Genomic DNA, 26765 nt, shown 5'->3' with positions numbered 1-26765 from the left:
ACCATTTCATCAGTGTTTTATTTAACGTTCCTTCCCTACTGTACTTCAGGTCAAAGTGTTGTCTACAGCTAACGCAAGGGGGCCCTGCCTTAGATGTTTGATCACGTGCCACTTTTCAAATTTAAGCGCGATCTTGTTTAGTTTTGGTGGGAATAGTCATTCGGGTGGCCATTTTTAAACGTTGGCGGGTTGACTTTATTTCCGTGTTCTTGTAGTGTGAAGTTAGCGTAGAACCTGGGGGTTAAGTACACTACAGTGTATGTTGTGATAATCCACCCTTATGGTTAGGCAATACACCTTTACATCGGAAACAAAAATATGATAAGCTCTGTATATAACCAATCGACCGTTTTGCGCAAATGCCGAATACTAGGGGATTTTCGTAACGAAGCTAGGGAAGAAAAAGAGCGTGGCGCAAGAAAAGAAGATGGCGACGGGGTCGACGGAAGGCATCACACGTTCCCGGGTTCTTTTATTCTTGATTATTTTGGTTGTGGTGTTTTGAAGGTGTATTTACAGGTAGTAACCATTTTATTCTTTCTTGTACTAGCTATTTAATCATTGAATTTCTTGCCACAATTTGATATTATTTACATTTTGCTGATTTTGAATAAACCGCGATACCTAAATATGGCGTAATCCATGCTTTTGTTTTTGAGTACCGTTAGATGAATCGTGTTTGTTATACTGTACAGGTGATTATGCCATTGTTTTGTTTTTTAAATATTTATTTCTGTATTCACCAGGAGTTGATTATCAGTGCGATGTTGGTCTGTTCGATTGAATCGTAACTATTCCGTGAGGGAAGTACGTAATACAGTTTGATTGTTCGCGGTATCTGTTAGCTTCTGATTCGTGACGCGCCGCAGTTCTTGTGCAGTTCTTGTACGAAAGGGGGGCTCTCTTATTTGATGTTTCGATGTTTGTGTGTGTGTGAGTGGTTCATTCTGTCTCCGTGGAGTAGGTACCTAATACAGTTCCATCTTTCGCTGTATCTGTTACCTACTCGTCTTGTGCGGATTGCAGTTCTTAGCATCTTAGCAATGCGAGATACTTAGGGGCCCTCTCATTAACATTTCCCCTATTTAAAATATGTTCTGCCTGAGCGATAATCGATTTTCACATGAATACTTTCTATTAGCATTCTCACATGTACTTTTCGTGTCAAATAAAATTATGTCAATGAAGGCTGGAGTAGAGCCACACCATTTTGATGTTTCCTATGTACATGCCATTTATTTGTGTTAGCTCAATTGATCTTACAGGTATTTTGATGTGTTTTTGTACTGAATTGATTTATCAGGTTTTCCACTGCATTTATGATGTCTTGTGTATCTTGTTTTTCTGAATTTGTTTAATTGCATTTAATTTTTATCATACAATTTGAGATGTTTTATTTATGTGTATTTTCTCTTGCGTTTTATTGCTGTAGGTGATTTATTTCATATATTTGTGTGGTCTATGGCGGGGTTTTTGTCCCGTAGACGGTTTCCCTGGCATGGTCTTGTTGTGTGCGTAATATATTTATTTGTTCTTGTCATTTCTTACGCACAAAAGTTCTGTTTTTTATTTAATTCCCTTCCCGATTATGTCTCACGTCCCAACACATACAAGAACCGATTACACAATGTAGGAGTTCATTCGTGCCAACCATATCGAGCTGACTGCCATCGAAATTCAAAAGTGTCAGAATATTAAAATCGTTGATTTTTGAAAGATTTTTAGATTAAAAAGGCAAAAAAGTAATTCCTCAAAAATTCTATTTAATTCTCTTATACATAAAACAGTTTTGTAAACAGACTAACAACCGACAGCGGACACCCGTCGTACCTCCGATTACACTTCCCGAACGTTTTGCCCCACATTTCGGCGTCCAGGTACGCCCCCAACGTGCCGTTGTCTATCCGGACGAAATCCTCCGACGGACTACGACATTCGTTCGGATTTAAGCGTAAGGACGACTCGGGCTTACCTGAAGAGATAATGGACGATCTCCTCGAGAACGGAACTGTTGTCGGGATCGACGTGCATCGGAACCTCCCCGATTTCGCATATGGAACGGAGGAGGCAGTCGGTTCCGTTCAGGCCCAACCTGGAGCGGCAAATGTAAATGTAACTGACGTAACACGAAGCGGAATTACCCGTTTAAGATCTCCGTGACGTACTCGTAGAATGTGTGGCGGTCCAGATCGTAGTCGTCATTTTCTCGCGCGGTGAAGACCGTCGGGTAAAAGTTGGAGATGTTGTTCGGCAGCTCGAAGTTAGTTTGCAGGCACAGGCTGAGGTTAATTGAGCGTTTCGGTAAGAGGGCCGGCGCTGATACTCCGTAGGTGAACTTGGGGTTTGACCATCAAGTGCTGTCGACCAACGAGCTTACTCACCTGCAGGATCGTGAACGGCTGAAACAACAGTGCCCTCTTCGCCAGAGCGTGCTGCGTGGAACTTACAAACGCAGCACAGCACGTTACCAAAAATGCAGTCGCAAGCATAGTGTCATCTGCTCTTCATTGCGCTCAAGTAACTGTACTTTTGATTTGTTCACCTAATTAGTTCTCGTTAGCGTCTTCGTGAAAATTGTGTCAACAGGTAACGGATCGCCCCTAAAGGCGAGAAAGTCGCTCTTACTTCCAACGTTACGCAAGCTGAAAGTCAACGTACAGCCGGTTGCGTAATCAGCTTCCTCATCGTATGATCACAGATTATTTCAATTTTATTAGTATAAATATATGGTGATGCTTACAGATTTATATGGAAATATGAATAGTATATACAAAAAAAGTATGCTTTTAAACTATGACATAAACATGCAGAGCACCGCCCATAACGTCCTCAAAATAACAAAGGCAAGAAGCACCTTAAACGCCTGGTGCAACCAGAACAACCTGCAATTAAACCATTAGCAAAGACAAACGTTCCAGTTTGCTACCCACCGTTGCCACTTCGCCTTGGCCGCGGGCATTGTGTGCTCAGGATCGCCGATTAGGTAAATCCGTATGCCCTTAATGTACTCCTTGAAGTACTCCTCCCAGTCGAGTTCCTTCAAGTTTTGAAAGAATATCCTCCTGTCCTCCTGCGTCATTTTCGCGATGATCTCCTGGTAGCGGGACGACTTGAATTGCCAATTCCGCGTGCAGAAGTACGAGATGACGGCGGTGAATTTGTGGATCTTTTTGTAAATTTTGAGGAGTCGCGGCGATTTGCCGACGCAGAGCAGGGCGAAATCGCAGATTGCGGCCGGAAGGATGTGCAGGAAGAATACTGTGAAGTTGTAACCGAGTCTGGTCGCTTGGAGCGTTAGGCAGTAATACCATATGGCTTTGATTGAAGGTACCTCCATACCGTGCAGCGCCGAGAGTTCCATGAACTTGCCCCAGTAGAGTGGCTGATCGTTGCTGGACTCGTAGTGGCATATCGGGATTTGGTACTCGCGTTGTTGCTTCTTGCAGAGCGCGTAGGTTTCGGCGACGTCCCATGCGTTCGCGATTAGGGAGTTGACGCACATGTCCACCGGTACGATATTGGCGTTAACGCTGGCATCGCAATGGATCGTTCTGAGGACGCCGGTACCGGCACCCGCGCACACCCCCGTAGGCCCGTACATATTATTGATCCAACCCTTCATCGGCTCCTTATAGGCCGATACCACTAAAACACATTTGGTGAGCTAACCTCTCGAGCACTCTCCACCTACCGACAGCTGGTCGAAAAATGCCTACCGGCAGACCTTCACCCTCCAACCGCACGATGTCTTCTGCCACGGATTTGGTATACGTGTAGGTGTTGGGCCACTGATCTAGTAATCTACAAAGGTGCACATTTACATCTGAAAACAACAAACGGCCAACTTACATCGGCGTCACCTTATCCAGCAGCCTCTCCTGGATCGTATCGGTGAGCATTATCAACTTCTTGCTGTCGAGCGGCGGCGGGTAAAACTTCTCCTCGATCATGCTCAGGTTACAATTCGAGTACGCCGTTGACACGTGGATGACCGATTTGAGATTTATCATCTCCCGGCACAGGTAGAGAACCTCCCTAGGCCCCTTTACGTTGATTGCCATCGCTAGCTTCAGCTTCTCATCGAAACGGACCGTTGCCGCGACGTGAAAAACTATGGAGACCTAAAAAGGACCCGGTTATATGTTTATTTAAATTGTGTACGTGAACGGAATGATTGGCGGCGTTGGTTATTTTTCGGCAATTTGAAATTCGATTTGATGTAAAATTCCATAAAATTTAAAAACATGCGCCCATGACGTCATCAGTGAAGCGTGTTTTTTTTAATTTTTGAGTTAAATAGGGCGCGGGCACGTCCGTGAGGGGTCTTAAACTTTCTAAAATTTCCATTCGCATGTGTTGGAAGCTTTTTGTCGCCACGAAAGTGGCGTGTTTTCCTTAATTTCGTTAAAACGAAAATTTTCCGCCATTTTAAAAAAATTAAACGTCAAACTGATGGACGAGTCCATTTTGAGATAACAAAGGGGTGTCCTAGGTTGGGACTTTATTTTGACGAAAATTAACACAAATGGATGAGTAGTTGTCGTAGTAGAGTCGAAATTTTTATAGTTGCGGTTGGTAAAAATGATCGAAATTGCTTTTTAACGCCAAGTATACAGGGTGCCTTAAATTGAGTAGGATAGCATGGCCATTTTGTTATATTTGTACTTACAGATTCGGTTAAATTGGGAAAGTTGTGTAGTTTTTATGCCGATGGATATTCCGATGCGATATTTTGAATAAAATAAAGCGTTTCGTAGATAATTGATAAAAAATGAAAAATCGCCATTTTAAAAAAAATTACAAACAGAGCTATCGAAAAAAGTTTCAAATAAAAGGTACAAGATTCGATGGGATAAATTCAATGAACGTAGAAAAAAAATTAAAATGGCGGTTTACGAGATATTGATATCAATTTCCTTATTTTAAATGGACGCCATATTGGATTGTTACGTTACTCGATAGAGAAAAAAATTACAAAACCAGTGATACTAAATACTTAGGAATCAACCTTACATTTTTGTCTAGAAGTTTACAATGTATTTCTTATGGAAATAATTCCATGGCTGATTATGATTGAAACCAAATTCGTTCGTTTATTGTGTCGCATAGTCACCATCGACACGGCCATGGAATTATTGCCATAAGAAAGACATTGTAAACTTCGAGGCAAAAATGTAAGGTTGATTTCTAAGTGTTTAGTATCACTGGTTTTGTAATTATTTCTCTATCGAGTGGCGTAAAAATCCAATATGGCGTCCATTTAAAACAAGGAAGTTGATACCAATCGCCATTTTAAAAATTTTTTTCTACGTTCATTGAATTTATCCCATCGAATCTTGTAACTTTTATTTAAAACTTTTTTCGAATGTTACCAAAACATTTGAACTTTTAAAAAATGACGATTTTCACTTTTTTTAAATTACCTATGAAACGATTTCTTTAAATATCGCATCGGAATATCCATTATCATCAAAAACTATGCAACTTTGCCAATTTAATCGAATCTGTAAGTATAATAATAACAAAGATAGCCATGTAATCCTATTCAATTTAAGACACCCTGTATAGCAACATACGACCTATAGTGTATTCATTTTAAGAAGGTAGCGGTAGGTAGAAAGCATAAGGAAGCTTTGACCTTCACTGCGATTGATTAAAACACGAGCCAGTATTACAATGAAACATAAAACGACTGGTGAATTTTGTAAAGAGGTAGTTTATGTTGCCAACTAAACTGCCGCAGTGTCATTAGCTGTTATTGTCAAAAGTTTATTTCTGTTCGCAGTGCTGAATATTTCTACTTTAAATAATTTGGTGCCGTTTTATATTTTTCCTGTGTGTGTTTATCTTCAAACGCAGCGCCATCTACTACCTTCTTATAATAAATGCAGTATAAGTATATCATTTTCCTGGCTTTTATGTAAATAACTATTACATAAAAGACAGGAAATGACACATTACTGGCGAGGAAATATTGGAGTGCGAGGCCCCTTTGGGTCCGAGTACTTTAATTTCCGAGTCAGGTAATGTCATTTTACTGACGAGTTTTGTATTAAATTTTATCCGAAATCGTATTTTAATATAAAATTTCAATTTTCATATGATTAAGTCAATCTGTCAGTGATGGCAGGAGTCATTATAGACATTTAGCAATGTCAAAAATGCAGCTGGTGCGGCCAGTAAAGTGACAAGCGGCAGGAAACGCTCTGCTCTCGGTCATGGAAACTAAAATTTCCTGACGGAAAGTAGGCATGAAAATGAAGGTTTCAGGACGATTTTGTGTAAAAAATTTACTTTAAAAAAGTGTTAGTTTTGACGAGTCTCATAACCCCTATTGCGTTGTCCACTTTGAGTAGAAAGACTTCGTATAATCTTTTTCCATCGCTTAATTAACATACTATAACATCCATGGCTTACTTAACGATTCAATGTGCCGTTTTTAGAAAACCATAGTATTGAAGGATATAAGGCTATAGGGTAATCGTGGTCTTTTTTGCTGGGAGGTTTGAAACCTTCGCAGCTTTTGGCATAATTTTCCGGTAATGGCTATAGAACCTTCCTTTGATTCCTTCCCTCTTAAAAATCTCTTAATCTCTTAAAAATGAATGAAAGTTATGTAGAGGAAAGTGTTTTCGATGACGGGTGGGGGGAGTATGAAATACTCCCTACTATACGAGACCTTAATTGGCGGTTTCAAACATTACCGCTTTAAGATATCTCTCCGGAAATTCATTTGCTGGGCGGTATTCAGTACTCCCAGACCCCCCCCCCCCTCTATTTAATTTCGAAAGGAAGTCGCAAAGAAAGTTTCACTAGAATGCCATGGAGAGCAAAATCTGTTTTTACCCCAAACAAATTGGTTAACTTCTGTGAACGGTATGCAAGTTTTAGTTTCAGAGGTTCGGTTAGGTTCTCCTCGAAGGTTTGAATAACAATCCGGCTCTCCCACCACATTTTTACTTAAGTACTCGCCGAATACAAAATTACGAAATGGACCCGCCACAAACCAAGCGTTCTTTCTTTTCAGGCTTGGAAGCCCTGATTCAAGAAACGGTTAGCATCCCTCAAAATCTCTTAAAATCCATAACTGCACTTACATGCCCATAAAGCTCGTAACGGGTTCTAAAGGATCTTAAAGGTTCTCAAAATTCGGATATTAAATTTCCTTAAAAAATTACTAGACGCTCCCAAACACCCTTAAGGACTCTCAAAAGCTCTTAAACTCACAAAAGCTCACAAACGGTTTTTTTTTCAGAACCACAGAATGTTACCAAAAGTAATTTGTGATGTCATTAATTTGTCCTTTATTCAATACATTTCAAGCACTACTTTTTATTTCCAAAACTCGATAACTCGGAAACGATTGCATTTGGGTACAGTATGCTTCTTACGAATTGTGCTCAAAATTAAGAGAAAAATTGAAATATCGAATAATATACAGGGTGTTCTATTTAAAAAATGCAATATTAGTGTGCCACCCTGTATAATTAAAATTACTACTGCCAAGAAAACATTAAAGAACAAAAAACCTTTTGTATAAAGTTTTTTTTGATACCTTGTATATTTTCCCCAATAATCGACAGTATACAGACTTATCAGCGACCCTGTACTACACAGATTGGTGAAAAAAAGGACGGAAAGGCCATCATTGACAACTCGTGGTGAGAAAATATTTGGATGTTCTTGACAATTTTTGGTATTCTAATTAGAAGAATAGTGAGTGATAGAGAGAGTGGAAGTGGGAGTGAGTGTGCGAGTGAGAGTGAGAGAGGGTGAGAGTGAGAGTGAGAGTACCTTTAAAATTACCGAAGTTACCGAAAAGGCCATCATAGAAGAATAGTGAGTGAGAGTGAGTGAGAGTGAGAGCGAGAGCGAGAACGAGAGTGAGATTGAGAGTGAGAGTGAGAGCGCTAGCGAGAGTGAGAGTGAGAGTGATAGGGAGGGTGAGAGTGATCTATAAGATACCGAGAAGGCCATCACTGACAACTACTAGTGAGAAAATATTTGGATGTTCTTGAAAATTTTTGACATTCTAGGTAGAATAGTGAGCGAGAGTGAAAGTGGGAGTGAGAGTGAGCGAGAGTGAGAGCGCTAGCGAGAGTGAGAGTGATAGGGAGAGTGAAAGTGGGAGTGAGCGAGAGTGAGAGTGAGAGTGAGCGAGAGTGAGAGCGAGAGTGAGAGAGAGAGTGAGAGTGATCTATAAGATACTGAGAAGGCCATCATTGACAACTCCTGGTGAGAAAATATTTGGACGTTCTTGAAAATGTTTGACATTCTAGGTAGAAGAATAGTGAGTGAGAGTGAGTGAGAGCGAGAGCGAGAGTGAGATTGAGAGTGAGAGTGAGAGCGCTAGCGAGAGTGAGAGTGAGAGTGATAGGGAGGGTGAGAGTGATCTATAAGATACCGAGAAGGCCATCACTGACAACCACTAGTGAGAAAATATTTGGATGTTCTTGAAAATTTTTGACATTCTAGGTAGAATAGTGAGCGAGAGTGAAAGTGGGAGTGAGAGTGAGCGAGAGTGAGAGCGAGAGCGAGAGCGCTAGCGAGAGTGAGAGTGATAGGGAGAGTGAAAGTGGGAGTGAGAGTGAGCGAGAGTGAGAGCGAGAGTGAGTTAGAGCGAGAGTGAGAGTGAGAGAGAGTGAGAGTGATCTATACGATACTGAGAAGGCCATCACTGACAACTCCTGGTGAGAAAATGTTTGGATGTTCTTCAAAATTTTTGACATTCTAGGTAGAAGAATAGTGAGTGAGAGCGAGAGCGAGAGTGAGAGTGATCTATAAGATACCGGAAAGGCCATCATTGACAACTCCTGGTGAGAAAATATTTGGATGTTCTTGAAAATGTTTGACATTCTAGGTAGAAGAATAGTGAGTGAGAGTGAGTGAGAGCGAGAGTGAGAGTGATCTATAAGATACGGAAAAGGCCATCATTGATAACTCGTAGCGAGAAAATATTTGGATGTGAGAGTGAGAGAGAGAGAGTGATAGAGAGAGTGAAAGTGGGAGTGAGAGTGCGAGTGAGAATGAGTGAGAGCGAGAGTGAGAGTGCGAGTGTCAGTGAGAGCGAGAGTGAAAAAAATGGGAATGAGAGTGAGAGTACCTTTAAAATCTATAAGATACCGAAAAGGCCATCATTGACAACTTGTGGTGAGAAAATATTTGGTTGTTCTTGAAAATTTTTGACATTCTAGGTAGAAGAATAGTGAGTGAGAGCGAGAGTGAGAGTGATCTATAAGATACCGGAAAGGCCATCATTGACAACTCCTGGTGAGAAAATATTTGGATGTTCTTGAAAATGTTTGACATTCTAGGTAGAAGAATAGTGAGTGAGAGTGAGTGAGAGCGAGAGTGAGAGTGAGAGTGATCTATAAGATACGGAAAAGGCGATCATTGATAACTCGTAGCGAGAAAATATTTGGATGTTCTTGAAAATTTTTGACATTCTGGTTAGAAGAACAGTGAGTGAGAGTGTGTGAGAGAGAGAGAGAGAGTGATAGTGAGAGTGATAGAGAGTGAAAGTGGGAGTGAGAGTGCGAGTGAGAATGAGTGAGAGCGAGAGCGAGAGTGAGAGTGCGAGTGTCAGTGAGAGCGAGAGTGAAAAAAATGGGAATGAGAGTGAGAGTACCTTTAAAATCTATAAGATACCGAAAAGGCCATCATTGACAACTTGTGGTGAGAAAATATTTGGATGTTTTTGAAAATTTTTGACATTCTAGTTTGAAGTATAGTGAGTTATAGAGAGAGTGGAAGTGGGAGTGAGTGTGCGAGTGAGAGTGAGAGAGAGTGAGAAAGAGCGAGAGTGAGAGAGAGGGAGAGTGAGAGTAAGAGTGAGAGTAAGAGTACCTTTAAAATTACCGAAGTTACCGAAAAGGCCATCATTGACAACTCGTGGCGAGAAAATATTTAAATGTGCCTGAAAATTTTTGACATTCTAGGTAGAAGAATAGTGAGTAAGAGTGAGAGCGAGAACGAGAGTGAGATTGAGAGTGAATGTGAGAGCGCTAGCGAGAGAGAGTGGGAGTGATAGGGAGAGTGAGAGTGATCTATAAAATACCGAGAAGGCCATCATTGACAGCTCCTGGTGAGAAAATATTTGGATGTTCTTGAAAATTTTTGACATTCTAGGTAGAAGAATAGCGAGTGAGAGCGAGAGTGAGAGTGATCTATAAGATACCGAAAAGGCCATCATTGACAACTATTGGTGAGAAAATATTTGGATGTTCTTGAAAATTTTTGGCATTCTAGAAGAATACTTTCACCGAATTCTAGAATATCCTTCATTACGGTAGATGTTGTCACAAGCTCCTTAAAGACTTTTACACTATAGAAGTACTTTAATGAGCTTTTATTTGTTCTCTACTTCGGTGCGTAAATTTTACTTTTGTTGATTCTGTACTCCAAAACCCATTAACACGTTCATTTCCTAACCTATCTGAGACCTCCAGCGTTCTTCTTCACTGTATCTTTTTGAAATAGCTGTCATAAGTTTAGTACGAGTGCGCTGCTATATTCGACGACTATTGTTTCGGTTCTTTAAATCTGGGTCGAGAAGATTCAAACAGGTTGCGTTGGAATGCAACCCCAGTACGTAATGAATATTCATTACAACATCCTTCACCTTAATCGCGCGAAGGGGTGTCGCGGGGTTCCCGTTACGATCCCCTCCCGTTCGAAATGTCGAAATCTCGTGCGTGCCGTCGACTTTAACGCGTAAATAACGACACGGAATTTTTAAGTAGGCATCAGGCGTAGTCCACTTACCTCTTGGATCAACAACTGTCGATCCTGTATCGTCAGTCCCAAATCGGTCAGGCTGCAGTCGCCGGCGATTCCGACCACCTTGTGCCGAAATTTCGGACACGTCGATCTGAGACTGTCGAAGAGCTTGTCGTCGAAGAGCTCCTCGACTCTCGTGTGCATGTTGCGTCCCTTTTTGCTTCGCACCAAGACGTATAGGGTCGATATGTCGGGACACGACCTCAATAGCTTCTCGATTAGCATTTTACCCAAAAAACCGGTCCCTCCGGTCACGAATACGTTTGCGCCCGAGTAAAACTTCTGTATGGGCGTTAACGGTACCGCTTCATTGTCCGGCGTGTCGATTAGTCCCGGCATTTTCGGTCTGAAAACAGAAAAAAAAAAAGGAACTAATTTTCCATTCAGACAACGTACGAAAGTAACCTTACTGTATACCTAATCGGTAAAGTCGACGGTTAATATGGAGGAGCGTGCCTGTTATAACACAATTATATGACAAAGCGAGATTATGTCACAATTTAGAAACTTGAGGAAGTCAATTTTGTAAACATGATCCAGATTTTTTGAAATAATTAATTATGTAACCTCCCACCCGTTTTTTTTTTGGGCGATTTGTTAGGCATCTTCGCGCTCTTTTGCTTTCACTATTTCATAGCAACGTAATTAGAGATTGCGTGTATTACAAACCCGAAACGAGGAGAGAAAGTCATAAATTATAAAAGAATCTGTAAAACATATTTACTTTCTATCATTCGCCGTATATGCAATTTTGTGAAATTATGTTCAAGTAATTTAAAAGCTATTTCCGCTTAAATAGCCGACATACGCAACGGTGACGTAACTTTCTTATTTCAGGAGAAAGCACAAGTACAATCTATCTAAATCTAGTATTCACTACTAATTAATTTGATGGTTACTAATTACATCCAAGTAATTAAACTAATTACATAATTCCGATTTGAATTGAAATTAATTAGGTACATGGAATCGAAACGTTCTTGACAAAATTTTGATAAATGCCGTGTCCCCGAACTCGACTAAAAGAACGCAATTATTGTTATTAAGTAGGCAATTGTTCACGACAATTAATTGTAGTGGATAGTCGGAAGTGCCATTCCTGACATAGATAGGTAATTGACCGTTAACAAATAATGAACTTCAGAAAGGTCCCAACTCCATAAGGTGTCGTTAATTTACATAATTACGCAATAGTGTGTTAGGGGTGTACAAAATTCACATTCAACAAGTTAGTAAATTTTATTTAATTATCACTAATTAAGACCCAATTCCAATTAGTCTTTGTTAATTACACTGCGTAATTACGTTCATTAAGAGTCACAAGATTAACCACATGGTTATTCAGGACTCTATAATTAATTAAAACGCCTGCTACGGTAAATGCAGCGATCAATTACCCACACTTATAATTAATCAGTAATTATGCTAATTTCACAGTTGGCATTATGCCAAACTTAAGGAAGTTGACCCAATGATCTTAATTTGCATTTTGTAATTTTTTGACTTTTTGATTTTGTTTAAAACTAGAAAGTCCAATAAAGAATCATGAGGTTCGGAGATAGTTTTCAGTAAGCTATTTCCCCTAATTCCCAAAAATTAATTCCAGAAATTAAATTTGAATTAAAAAATGTTTTCCAGATATTAAAGAAAACCAAGGGAAAGATCGTTTGAATTACTGAAAAATGATAGTTAAATTGAGCTTTTTGGATTCTACAAAATAAAAAAACTCGGTATGTTTCAAAAAACTATGTAGGTACATAGTTTGCTTACCGAGCATAAAAAAATTACCACATTGTTTAAATACAATCATTATATTGACCGAATCTTCCATTTCGGCAGTCAGATCTAGATGACTATAGATTTTTTTGATTGGATGCCTACAATTCAAAAAATACTTCAGAAATTAAAGTATGACTAAAAAACCAACGCTTTGGTTTTACTGCAGCCTAATTACGGATGACATAGCGCACCATTGCATCATGTTCAAAAAAAGATTTTGATTTTAACGATAAATGAATTTCAGAAGACACCTTCACAAATTTTTAAAAAATTAATTCCAAAGAAAACTTAAGTTTTTGATTTGGGGAAAAGTGAAGTTCGGGATTAAAAAAAGCTAAATATTTTACTTTAAAGACAAATGAATTTCCCAAGACATTTCCCACAATTTTTCAAAAATTAAATCCAGAAAAATGTAAGTTCTTGACGCGGGAAAGTGACGTCCAGGATTAAAGAAAGCCAAGATTTTGGTTGTAACGACAAATGAATTTCCCAAGACACTTCTCACAATCTTTCAAAAATTAAATCCAAAAAAATGTAAGTTCTTGATACAGGAAAGTAAAGTCCAGGATTAAAGAAAGCTCAAGATTTTGATGTTAACGACAAATGAATTTCCCAAGATATTTCCCACAATTTTTCAAAAAGTAAATCTAGAAAAATGTAAGCTCTTGATGTGGAAAAGTGAAGTCCGGGATTAAAGAAAGCCCAAGATTTTGGATTTAACGACAAATAAATTCCCCAAGACATTTCCCACAATCTTTCAAACATTAAATCCAGAAAAATGTTAGTTCTTGATGCAGAAAAGTGAAGTCCAAGATTAAAGAAAGCTCAAGATTTTGGTTTTAACGACAAATGAATTTCCCAAGACATTTCCCATAATTTTTCAAAAATTAATTCCTTGAGGAAAAGTGAAATCCAGGATTAAAGAAAACTAAAGATTTTGATTTTAACGACGAATGAGTTTCCCAAGATATTTTCCACACTTTTCAAGAATTAAATCCAGAAAAATGTAAGTTTTTGATGCGGGAAAGTGAATCCCAGGATTAAAGAAAGCTCAAAATTTTTGTTTTAACGACAAATGAATTTCCTAAGACATTTCCCACAATTTTTCAAAAATAAATTCCTTGAGGAAAAGTGAAGTCCAGGATTAAAGAAAATTAAAGATTTTGATTTTAACGACAAATGAATTTCCCAAGATATTTTCCACAATTTTTCAAAATGAAATCCAGAAAAATGAAAGTTCTTGATGCGGAAAAGTGACTTCTAGGATTAAAGAAAGCTCAAGATTTGGATTTTAACAACAAATGAATTTCCCAAGACATTTTCCACAGTTTTTCAAAAATTAAATCCAGACAAATGTAAGTTCTTGATGCGGAAAAGTGACGTCCAGGATTAAAGAAAGCTCAAGATTTTGGTTTTAACGACAAATGAATTTCCCAAAATTTTTCAAAAATTAAATCCAAAAAAATGTAAGTTCTTGATGCGGAAAAGTGAAGTTCAGGATTAAAGAAAACTAAAGATTTTGATTTTAACGACGAATGAGTTTCCCAAGATATTTTCCACACTTTTCAAAAATTAAATCCAGAAAAATGTTAGTTCTTGATCCGGAAAAGTGAAGTCCAGGATTAAAGAAAGCTAATGATTTTGGTTTTAACGACAAATGAATTTCCTAAGACACTTCTCACCATTTATTAAAAATTAATTCCAGAAAAATGTAAGTTCCTGATACGGAAAAGTGAAGTCCAGGATTAAAGAAAGCTCAAGATTTGGATTTTAACGACAAATGAATTTCCTAAGATATTTTCCACAGTTTTCAAAATTAAACCCAGAAAAATGTAAGTTCTTGATGCGGAAAAGTGACGTCCAGGATTAAAGAAAGCTCAAGATTTGGATTTTAACAACAAATGAATTTCCTAAGATATTTTCCACAGTTTTAAAAATTAAACCCAGAAAAATGTAAGCTCTTGATGCGAGAAAGTGAAGTCCAGGATTAAAGAAAGCTCAATATTTTGGTTATAACGACAAATTAATTTCCCAAAACATTTCCCCAATCTTTCAAAAATTAAACCCAGAAAAATGTAAGTTCTTAATGCGGAAAAGTGACGTCCAGGATTAAAGAAAGCTCAAGATTTGGATTTTAACAACAAATGATATTTTCCACAGTTTTCAAAATTAAACCCAGAAAAATGTAAGCTCTTGATGCGAGAAAGTGAAGTCCAGGATTAAAGAAAGCTCAATATTTTGGTTATAACGACAAATTAATTTCCCAAAACATTTCCCACAATCTTTCAAAAATTAAACCCAGAAAAATGTAAGTTCTTAATGCGGAAAAGTGACGTCCAGGATTAAAGAAAGCTCAAGATTTGGATTTTAACAACAAATGATATTTTCCACAGTTTTCAAAATTAAACCCAGAAAAATGTAAGCTCTTGATGCGAGAAAGTGAAGTCCAGGATTAAAGAAAGCTCAATATTTTGGTTATAACGACAAATTAATTTCCCAAAACATTTCCCACAATCTTTCAAAAATTAAACCCAGAAAAATGTAAGTTCTTAATGCGGAAAAGTGACGTCCAGGATTAAAGAAAGCTCAAGATTTGGATTTTAACAACAAATGATATTTTCCACAGTTTTCAAAATTAAACTTGATGCGAGAAAGTGAAGTCCAGGATTAAAGAAAGCTCAATATTTTGGTTATAACGACAAATTAATTTCCCAAAACATTTCCCACAATCTTTCAAAAATTAAACCCAGAAAAATGTAAGTTCTTAATGCGGAAAAGTGACGTCCAGGATTAAAGAAAGCTCAAGATTTGGATTTTAACAACAAATGATATTTTCCACAGTTTTCAAAATTAAACTTGATGCGAGAAAGTGAAGTCCAGGATTAAAGAAAGCTCAATATTTTGGTTATAACGACAAATTAATTTCCCAAAACATTTCCCACAATCTTTCAAAAATTAAACCCAGAAAAATGTAAGTTCTTAATGCGGAAAGGTGAAGTCAAGGATTACAGAAAGCTCAAGATTTTGGTTTTAACGACAAATGAATTTCCTAAGACACTTCTCACCATTTATTAAAAATTAATTCCAGAAAAATGTAAGTTCCTGATACGGAAAAGTGAAGTCCAGGATTAAAGAAAGCTCAAGATTTGGATTTTAACGACAAATGAATTTCCTAAGATATTTTCCACAGTTTTCAAAATTAAACCCAGAAAAATGTAAGTTCTTGATGCGGAAAAGTGACGTCCAGGATTAAAGAAAGCTCAAGATTTGGATTTTAACAACAAATGAATTTCCTAAGATATTTTCCACAGTTTTAAAAATTAAACCCAGAAAAATGTAAGCTCTTGATGCGAGAAAGTGAAGTCCAGGATTAAAGAAAGCTCAATATTTTGGTTATAACGACAAATTAATTTCCCAAAACATTTCCCACAATCTTTCAAAAATTAAACCCAGAAAAATGTAAGTTCTTAATGCGGAAAGGTGAAGTCAAGGATTACAGAAAGCTCAAGATTTTGGTTTTAACGACAAATGAATTTCCTAAGACACTTCTCACCATTTATTAAAAATTAATTCCAGAAAAATGTAAGTTCCTGATATGGAAAAGTGAAGTCCAGGATTAAAGAAAGCTCAAGATTTGGATTTTAACGACAAATGAATTTCCTAAGATATTTTCCACAGTTTTCAAAATTAAACCCAGAAAAATGTAAGTTCTTGATGCGGAAAAGTGACGTCCAGGATTAAAGAAAGCTCAAGATTTGGATTTTAACAACAAATGATATTTTCCACAGTTTTCAAAATTAAACCCAGAAAAATGTAAGCTCTTGATGCGAGAAAGTGAAGTCCAGGATTAAAGAAAGCTCAATATTTTGGTTATAACGACAAATTAATTTCCCAAAACATTTCCCACAATCTTTCAAAAATTAAACCCAGAAAAATGTAAGTTCTTAATGCGGAAAGGTGAAGTCCAGGATTACAGAAAGCTCAAGATTTTGGTTTTAACGAGAAATGAATTTCCCAAGGCATTTTCCACTATTTTAAAAAAACTAATTCCAAAAAACGTAATTTTTTTATTTTACTGCAACCTAATTTGGTGCGATACATTCTACCTTAAAAAAATCAATCAATTGCGGAAAATAAAACAAATCTTATTCAATAAAGCATACTCCCGAGAAATGAATCGGAAAATACAGAAATTGATTCCGGAAATTAGTAATTAGTATATTGTGTGATCAAAACTCTCTAAACCTTCCCCATATATTTTTTATTCGTTGAAGTTTTTTAAAAATAAAAGCTCACACAATATATTTCAATTTCAACCCCCATTTCGAGGAACGATGGATCCAACCCAAAAAAAAAAAATAGTAATTAGTATCTAATAATTAACGCATAACTCTACTTAATTTTAGTTGCAATTAGCTAAAACTAATTTAGTTAGATACGAAATCAGCAGCAGTACCCCTGGCACTTCTTCACCTAATTAGGCAGTTAGCTGCTTGTGATATGAAATAATTTAATAATTAACGATTTAATGATGATTAAGTGTAGGTACCATGCCATCCAAGAGCACGGAATTTGGACCGTTACACCAACTGTCGTATTCATTAGCTAATTAATTGTAACCACTCCATGTCAGTAGTAATTTAAACTACTTTTGTTAGCTACTTTGTAATTAAAAACATAGGTCAACGGGTACAGTAAACATCTCCGTGTCCTTAATTGATAATTACTTGTTACCTATTAAAATGACTTAATTAACTATATACGCACGCACTTCTGGTTTAATAAAGTATTGCAATTATTGGCAACGAATTAAAAGATTATTTAATTGGCGAAGGAATCAAACCTTCATTATCAGAAAATTAATGTTAATTGGACCCCTTTGGTAGCTGATCATGCGCACCTGCAGGTCAGGGTTATCTACCACATGTAGCGAAAAAGTTTGCTACAATTCATAATTCGCATATGTTAATGCGACCTATTGTACCTAGTTTCATGATAGATTATAAGATAATTAAAATGGATCCATTAAATTAAACTGATTGCGCGAGTGAGAACGACGTACCTATAGACCCTTTCAGTGCGGTAATAAAGGTAATTCCCGCATCCGACCAAAAACTTTGCAGTAGTTGCTTTTGATTTGAAAAACTGAAAACGGCAACAGCGCTAAATGTTTTGAAAAAGCATCCGATCGGTTTAATTTGCAGGGAGTAGTTTCAAGCATTTAGCTGTTCTACCAACAACATTGCAAACTTTACTTTCGTGTGCGTTAAAAGGCAGATAATTTCACAAATGCGGCAAGAAAACATGGGACTAGGATGTGTATAAGAACGTTATGTTGTTTCTATACTTCCAATGAAAAAAATATGAAAACGGCAACAACGCAAATAGTTTTTAAGGCGTTAGAATGCGCATAGAATCAGCAACAAGAAGATTTTAGTTTCTGTTAATGCTGGAGCTCAGCGCTATGTTGCCGTCTCGCTTTCAAGGCGAAGAAAAAAACGGCAACAGTTCAAAAATTTACTATTGGATGCGTTAGAAGGCGCCTCAACACATCAAGAGAAAATATAATTTGGGAAATGTAGTTTCAAGCTTCCGTTTCAACTTAAAGAAATCAAAATGGCAACAGCGCAACATTTACTTTGCTATCCGTTAGAAAAATATAATAAGAAAAGCAACATGCAGGTTAGAGCGTAATCCTGGTCACCTGTATCCGATGTAAGAACATGAAAACGGCAATAATGACAAATTTTTTACGCCTTAGAATAAGGTGCATAAGTTCAGCAATAACCAACGCGCAAAACGGCAACTGTGTAAAAAGTTAATTATTTGATGGGTCAAAAAGCGTAGAATTCCGTAAAAACAAAATGATATATAGCTTGTGGCGGGAAGGAGGGGGGGGGGGAATTTAGTTGTTCTATTTCCATGCCTCTGGTGCGAAAAAATCGAACGTCAACAATGCAAAATTTACTTTTTCATGCTTTAGAATACGCAACAAGGCAACGTTGGATCTATGGGAAGAGCAAAACGGCAACAGTGTAAAGGTTAACCACATGACGCATTAGAAAGCACAGAGACCTTCCACATTTTCCAAATTAAGTTAGGAATGCTTTATTTGTTGCTAAAATTATTCGATTTCTAACACATCAAATAACCGAATAATCCCTTCCACTGTTGCCGCTTTGTTCTTCACATCACAGGTATGGAGCAAACTGACGCTGAAAAGTAAGCACTTTTTTCTTCTGGCTGATTATGCGCATCAAATAGTAACATGTGCTGATGTGCAGTGTTACTTTGGCCCATATCGTCTTGCTGCATTGCTGAAATTATGCGCCTTCTAGCGCATAAGAAAGTAAATGTTGCGCTGTTGCCGTTTTGATTTCTTACAACCAAACCTTATACAAGGCCCGCTAAGTAGGAAAACGTAAATAAGGAAACAGTGTAAATTTTACCATTGGGCGCATTAGAAAGCGTATAATTTTTGCAACAAGCAAATTCCCCCCCCCCCTCCCCCACCACACTGCTTTGGAGGAAATGCGTCAGCGTACTTTGCGTGAAAGCGGCAACACTGTAAGGTTTACTTCCTCTATGAGTTAGGAAACGCATAATTTCACCAACAAGTAAACATGCTCCGGCGAATGTTGCTTAGTATAAAATAAAAAAAGGCAACGGTATAAATTTTATGTTTTGAGGCTTGGAAAAGCGCATACTGATACTTTGACAAACTTGCGCATGCGCAATGCTGCTCAAAAACTTTTCTGCTCTTCCTCTTTTATGTCTAGGAATATGTGTACCAGATTTGGTACCAATCGGTTTAGCCGTTGAGCCGGAAATGAAAATTTGGAAGACTTGCGCATGCGCGGAAAAAATGCTAAACGGAAACAGTGTATAGTTTCTGCGTTAGAGAACGCATTATTTTAAAAATAAGAAAACGTAACTTGGAGAATGTGGAGTTTAGTTCTTCCTCTCATTATATTTTAGAGATAACGGTGCATAATGTTCCGTCTTTAACTTAAATGCGAAAAGATGAGAACGGCAACAGTGTACAGTTTGCTTTGCTTATGCGATAGAAAGTGTATAGCTTCAGCTACAAGCAGAAGTATACCTAACTTAATTTGAAGAATTTCGATTTGAGCGTTACGTTATTCCTCCCACTGAACTTGATTTGGAAAAATGAAAAATGGCAACAGCGTCCATTTTACGTTTTGATCCATTGCAGCGCATAATTTAAGCGACAAGCGTTATATTGTATTCGCACTTTAAATGCAAAGCAAGTAACAAGGTTTTCACCCTGAGGCGAGTACCTTTAACGCATTTTCCAGTACTTCCCAACAGGAACTTACCTAGAGGAATCTATGGTTCAAATTTCAAAGAAATGTCTCCATAAATAAGAAAGCTGGCATCGGCGCATGCGCACATCTGCTTTTTGCAATATGCATAATATACATCTGCGCATGTGTACACCTGATGTTTATAATATGCAATATGTTTGGCTTTACTAGCAGCTTCTGTGATGAGGACCTTAACAAAATATATTAATAAATAAGAAAGTTGTTAGCGTTGAATTTTTGAGGGTGAACGTGTTAGGGGGGGAGGGAGGTCTTGGGGATATAGAATACAACCTAGTGCACGAGGTAAATAAAGACTCTTTTTTTCTCCTTGGGAGTATTAAGGCTAAATTTTTGAGGGTATATCATAGGGGGGAGTGTGGGAAGTATGGAATATCCACCAGTGTATGAAGGAATTTTGGAGAGTATACCCTTACACCAACATTTTGTAAAAGACCTTTTAGGGACGAACTTTTTGAGGGTGAACGTATCAGCGGGGGTTTGGGGGGTAATGAATGCAGATGAAGATCATTGACTCTTTTTAGCGCATTTTGTCTGGGTGGTATGGAATACCTCCCAGTGCAGGAAAGTCTTGTCAGTTTTTTCTTTCGCCGGGAGGGGGGGGGGGGGGCGAATGTTTAAAGGTAAACGTATCAAAGGGGGGAGGGGTCAAGGACATTGAATCTTTCTTTTTCCTGGAGGTATTACAGCTGAATGTTTTTGGGGCTGAACGTATCACAGAGGGGACTGGGGAATATAAAATCCCCCCCCCCCCCGTGTATCAAGGCAAATTCAAGATTGACTCTTTCTTTTCATTGAGGAGGGGGCATTCGGTACCTCCTAGACTCCCCGACTCTACATTCTTCTCCAAAATGTGTAGTACCCTTAAACCTCGCTTAAACCTTACACCAACAGTTTTCAAAAGAGCTTTTAGGGACGAACGTATCACCGGAGGTTTGGGGGTGTTGAATACCGCCCCGTATATGAAGGTAAATGAAGATTTTGACTTTTAATACTCTATTCTATAACCCCCAAAGTGTTTAGTACCCTTAGCACATACACCTTCATTTTTCAAAAGAATATTTAGGGATGAACATTTTGGGGATAAACGTACCACCGGCGGGGGGGGGGGCGTCTGGGTGGAATGGAATACCTCCCAGTGCAGGAAAGTCTTATGCCTTATGTCGGTTTTTTCTTAGAATTAGAATTACAATATCACCTAGTGCATGAAGGTAAATAAAAATGGATTCTTTCTTTTTCCTTGAGGGAGGGGGGTATTGGGGCTGCATGGTTAAGGGCAAACGTATCAAAAGGGGGAGAGGTCTTAGGGATATAGAATATCACCTAGTGCATGAAGGTAAATAAAGATAGACTCTTTCTTTTTCTTGGGAGGGGGGGGGATTGAGCCAACATTTTTGAGGGGGCGTGGGGGGTCTTGGGGATATAGAATAGGTAAATAAAAATAGACTTTTCTTTTTCCTAGAGGGGGGGGGGGTATTGGGGCTGATTGAGGGTGAACGTATCAATGGGCGTGAGGGATATAGAAGACCACTTAGTGCATGAAGGTAAATAAACATAGACTCTTTCTTTTTCCTGGAGGAGGGGTATTGGGGCTGAATGTTTAAGGGCAAACGTATCAAAGGGGGGAGGGGTCTTAGGGATATAGAATATCACCTAATGCATGAAGGTAAACAAAGGTAGACTCTTTCTTTTTCTTGGGGGGAGGGGGTTATTGAGACTAAATCTTGAGGGTGAACGTATCAATGGGCGTTGGGGGTCTTGGGGATATAGAATACCACTTAGTGCATGAAGGTAAATAAAAACAGACTCTGTCTTTTTCCTAGAGGAGGGGGGGGGGGGGGGTTGGGCTGATTGAGGGAGAACGGATCAATGGGCGTGAGAGATATAGAAGACCGCTTAGTGCATGAAGGTAAATAAAAACAGACTTTCTTTTCCTAGAGGGGGGAGGGATTGGGGCTGAATGTTTGAGGGTGAATGTATCAATGGGCGTGAGGGGTCCTGGGGATATAGAATACCACTTAGTGCATGAAGATAAATAAACATAGACTCTTTCTTTTTCCTGGGGGGGGGGGGTATTGGGGCTGAATGTTTGAGGATGAACGTATCACCGTGGGGTCCGGGGGTATGGAATACCCCCTCATTCTACGAAGGTAGATGAAGGACATTGTAGATGAAGGACATTGAGTCTTTCTTTTTACTGTGGGTATTAGAGCTGCAGATTTGGGGGGGGGGGGGGAACGTATCACAGAGGGGCCTGGGGAATATAAAATACCCCCGCCACCAAATGTGTGGTAGCGTTACCACTTACACCATAATTTTTCAAAACAGCTTGAGGGTGAATGTATGATCGGGAGCCTGGGGGTATGGAACCTGCAGTGTCCGAATGCGGATGAAGATCATTGACTCCTTCTTTTTCCTGGAGGTGTGTGGATGAAGGGTGAATATTTTGAGGGTGAATGTATCACGGGGGGTTTGGGAGATATTGAATACCGCCCAGTGTATGTAGGTAATAAATGAATATTCACCCTTAATTTTGCCTGGCGAATACTCCATAGCCCCCAGATTCCGCACAGTGTTTAGTACCCTTAGCATATACATCATTTTTCAAAAGAATCTTTAGGGATGAACCTCGGGATGAACGTTGGTGAACATATCGCCGAGGGGGTATGGGTGGTATAGAATACCCCCCCCCCCAGTGCAGGAAGGCTGAATGTTTTGAGGATATACAGCGGGGAGGGGGGGGGTAGACATGGATTGCCCACACCGTATGGAATATTCCCCAGTGTATGAAGGGAGGGCCATTGACTCTTTCTTTTGTCTGGGGAGTATTTTTGAGTGTGAACGCATCACCGAGGGGGGGGGGGGGCTTGGGGACATAGAATGCCACCCAGTGTATGAAGGTAAATATTGACTTTTTCTTCTTCCTGGGGGTAATCCCATACCCTCCAGACCATCGCTTCTACATTCTTCCCTGTGGAATACCTACAGTAAACAAATATATTTTGGCGAAGAACGTAGAAAGGGTGAGAGGGGGGGGGGGGGAAAAAAACGTTTATTTACTCTACAAGTAATCTCAAAAAACTTCTCTGATGGCACTTTAAAACTTCTCAGCTTTGCTAGCTTTTGAAAAAATGTGTGAAAATTTATAACCATTAAAAAGAAAGCTCTTCAACATTCACGGGCACATATTTTTGCGTGTGTTTTTTCAATGGGTTTTTTGTTAAACTAAACTGGTCCAGACCCGGAAAGTCTGCTTTTTGTATCAAGTTACATCTTTCTTAACGAGGGTCTAACCCTCACCAGATCAGCATAACGCGAAGCGAACGGACAGACGTACGGAGACAGTTGCCATGATAGCGCCTTCCAAGTTCCATGATTTGGAAAATGCGCTTGAAAGGCAACAGGCTAAATTGGAAAGCGTATAGATTAAGCGACTTTTGGGGGGGGGGGGATTTGCGTCTGCGCGGATTTGTTGTTCCTACCTCTTTGATTGTGTTGGACAAAATGAAAAAAGGCAATAGTGTACGTTTTACGTTTTGATCAATGATGCGCATACTTTGTTGACAATGTAATTCTCTACCTAGTGAGGATATAGTATACAGGGTGTTCGATTTTGTTTTTGACGATATTTTGAGAATGCGACTGTCAATTGGTTTTTCTGTTTTCACCATCGGAACCAGCCTAAAAAAACACACCAGTTCTTTAATTTAACCGACCTTGTATTGTAAGTATATCTTATAATAACGAGGACCATAATTTCAAATGGCATTTGGAGTAAAAAAAAATACAAGACCATAAAACAGTCTTGTACGCAGCTTACATTGATTTCAAAATGAAGGGAACAAAAATTACCAAAACTTTTGGGCATCAAACCAAATACTCGCTCGGATGACTAACGCGATTTTTATAATTGAAAAAAAATTGAGTTGAGGTAATAAAAGTCTAAAAATCAGAAAAAGGAAAAATAAGAGCATAAATATTTTTTTAGCGCTTAACTAGCGCATAACGCATAGGTATTTCGCACCAGTCACAAAATAATTGGCCAACGGAGATGTCAATCTTTAAATTTAATAATAATCTGGAAGTGCTTCGTGTACTCGAGCTCTCAGTTAATTCAATTAATTGTCAGAATGTCTTAATGGTATTGCCCACAATTCGACTGTTAGGTAAGAAGGTGGAATGTGGCTATTACAATGACCGTAGACGACCTAATTGGGAATACTTTGTAATTATCAAAAATTTATCACACGGAATTGTTTGTCATGGGTGACGTCAATAACGTAACTTGGTTTTAATTAAGAAAAAAACTTATCCATTACGAAGTAGCCGATGATTATGCATTATTTAATTAAATCTCGCGGTAATTCGATTTTGAACTTGCAGAGTAAGCGAAATGTAGAAACAATATTTATTTTCCTGTTTAAAATTCATGGTATGATTACAAACATGCACTCAGCAGTTAAAACAATTGCTGATTGTTAATTTAAGAGTACTTTAGCACATTTTTTATCATTACCATTCGAAGGCTATTCCGAGAAAAAAACAAATTTACCATTCAAATTGTCGAGCTACCGCGAAAATTAACAATTCGCCGCGCACAATATTGAAATCACCCATCAACAGTATTACAAAAAAAAACCGCGCCAAGTACTAACCTTTGATTGTGTAATCCGATAAATGGAAAGGCACCAGAAAATCACATTAACGAACTGAGAAATTTTTTAAGAAAAAAAAAAGAAAACGTAAAAAAGCTTCACTTCCGTCTTAATTCCGTGAGCAGCGGACTTTTTTTTTTGAATGAGAGAATGCACGCCGACGCACGACTTGTGTATTGAAAAATGATGCACCGCGGTACTGTTCGTGTAACCAAATAAATCCCACCTTGTAATCTGCCGTTCTTTTATACCGGTAGGAAGACCATAAGAATGGGAAACCAAATCGAAGTTTGTGGGTTAATTTTACATTTACGTTTCGTATCTTTGTATCGGTAATTACGGAAAAAAATACGAAATAATCGCTCTCGGTAAACGGTTGCAGTTAACCGGTAATTGACGAGGCTCGATTTACGTTGCAGAGCTCGCAAAATTGATGACCTACATTTGGTACTGGTAGTATTACGCGGTTTTTGGTTTGAGTGCATTTTTTAGGCCGGACCGTTGTGGTCAAAGGCATGGTCACGGTCGGATCGTCGCGAGCGAGTTTGTAAACGCAAAAGATATCGGGACATCATCAGAGACACACAATCGAAACGCGAATTACACTCGAACACTAAGAAAAAAAAGAAAGATTGAGAGCATAGAAGATTAGAGACTAGAAATTTTAGACACATTTAGAAAGTTAGAGACTTTGGAGACTCAGGAGCAACATTGAAGTTCCAAACGTGAATTAGGGAAAAGTAGCGCAATTAACGAGTAAAGAAGAAGAAGCGGCAAGGGTAGATAAAATGAAACAGATGATTATGCATTCTAAAGTCGTTCTTATTTCAAATGGGACGCGAAGCACGAAATAAAATGACGTTCAGAACATAATCCAATGCTGTTTCTATGGAAACGACCGCGACGGCAGAACCTAAGCTTGCTATTTTTGACGTCTCTAAATTAAATTCAGAATTGTCAGAAGATTTACAATGATTTATATGAGTTTTGGTATAAAGTTAAGTTTTCTATGATACACGACGATAAAAGGAAACTAACCATCATATTGTGCCATGCATATCGCTGCATTTGTAATTTAAAAAATGCTACTCAATACTGTAACGTAATAGTATTTTACATTATTAGCCAGGTCAGTGAGTTTTTACTGGCGATAGGAGAAGTTATTTAATTACGTGCTTTATTTATTACAACTAATACAGTTTTTATTATGAATTAATCTATAACAGTAATTAACTCAAGCGCATCGACGTTGGAACTGACTGAAATACGCTACCATTGGCTTATATAGTAAACTAGATCGGAATGGAGCTGGCTTCGCTCGCTCCGACCGATCACGGCGTTTCGTGACCAACGCCGTTTTGGTATCCCCCGCCGAATCGGTGCGATGACGGACATTTGTGTCGTATTCTTAAAGGCAAAAAAGCTGAAAAATTTGATTCGGCTCAAAAAGGACCAATATATTGGTGAGCTCTTCTTTAATCAATCTCATTGTAGGTTGGTAAAAATGCCTCGCTAGAGTGAGTTTATTTCCCATAAATACTGCGGAAAATAAGAAATTTGCGTTTTGCGCATGCGCAACACGATTTTTTGCACATGCATTTTATTTGCTATTATTAGGAGGACCTACCACCAAAATTTCGTTCGGATTGCTTCATAAATAAGAAAGTTGCGTTTTGCGACTGCGCCGCCTCGCCTCGCACATGTATCCAAATCGCCATCGATTCTAGAATGTGGACAAGTAATATAGTATACCGATGTAAAAAACTGCATCGTTCTAACCCGTTAGCGTCTCCGAATAAACGCCAAACTATAAAGAAAGTGCATTCTGAAGGCAATGGGGGGAGGGGGGGCATAAAACTCTAATGTAGCATCAAGTCTCACGCTTTTTATAAAACCGTTGACGCATTGCTCCGCTTCGCTTCGGACATTAAAATATGACGAAAGCGCATTCTGAAGGCAATGGGAGGGGGGGGGGACATAAATCCCGAATGCAGTTGCCATCCAATCTCACGCGTTTTATAGAACCGTTTACACATTGCTCGGCTTCGCCTCGCACATTGCAACACAAAAGAAGGTATCGCTCCGCTTCGGTGCCGCTTCGCCTCGCACATGTACCGAAATCGCCATCGATTCTAAAATGTAGACGAGCAATATGGTAGTCCAATGTCAAAAATCGCATCGTTCTAACCCTCGACGTTCCCGAATA

General features: G+C 38.6%; 2 protein-coding genes across 2 annotated transcripts; both read right to left on the bottom strand.

Annotated features, from left to right (window-relative positions):
- Window positions 1-1753: 1753 nt before the first annotated feature.
- LOC116161800 lies at window positions 1754-2543 on the bottom strand. Its single transcript, XM_031475267.1, has 4 exons — window positions 2382-2543; window positions 2142-2335; window positions 1973-2092; window positions 1754-1926 (listed from the first exon to the last, which is right to left on the bottom strand). The coding sequence occupies exons 1-4, from the start codon at window positions 2487-2489 to the stop codon at window positions 1773-1775; spliced, it is 576 nt and encodes a 191-aa protein (XP_031331127.1). The 5' UTR covers window positions 2490-2543; the 3' UTR covers window positions 1754-1772.
- Window positions 2544-2687: 144 nt separating this feature from the next.
- LOC116161799 (fatty acyl-CoA reductase wat) lies at window positions 2688-24774 on the bottom strand. Its single transcript, XM_031475266.1, has 6 exons — window positions 24560-24774; window positions 10765-11125; window positions 3850-4121; window positions 3692-3801; window positions 2931-3645; window positions 2688-2882 (listed from the first exon to the last, which is right to left on the bottom strand). The coding sequence occupies exons 2-6, from the start codon at window positions 11116-11118 to the stop codon at window positions 2792-2794; spliced, it is 1542 nt and encodes a 513-aa protein (XP_031331126.1). The 5' UTR covers window positions 11119-11125; window positions 24560-24774; the 3' UTR covers window positions 2688-2791.
- Window positions 24775-26765: the final 1991 nt, after the last annotated feature.

The sequence above is a fragment of the Photinus pyralis genome, unplaced genomic scaffold (assembly GCF_008802855.1).
Source record: "Photinus pyralis isolate 1611_PpyrPB1 unplaced genomic scaffold, Ppyr1.3 Ppyr1.4_LG10, whole genome shotgun sequence".
In the NCBI taxonomy this organism is placed as follows: domain Eukaryota; kingdom Metazoa; phylum Arthropoda; class Insecta; order Coleoptera; family Lampyridae; genus Photinus; species Photinus pyralis.
This window is presented reverse-complemented; position numbering and strand designations above follow the sequence as displayed.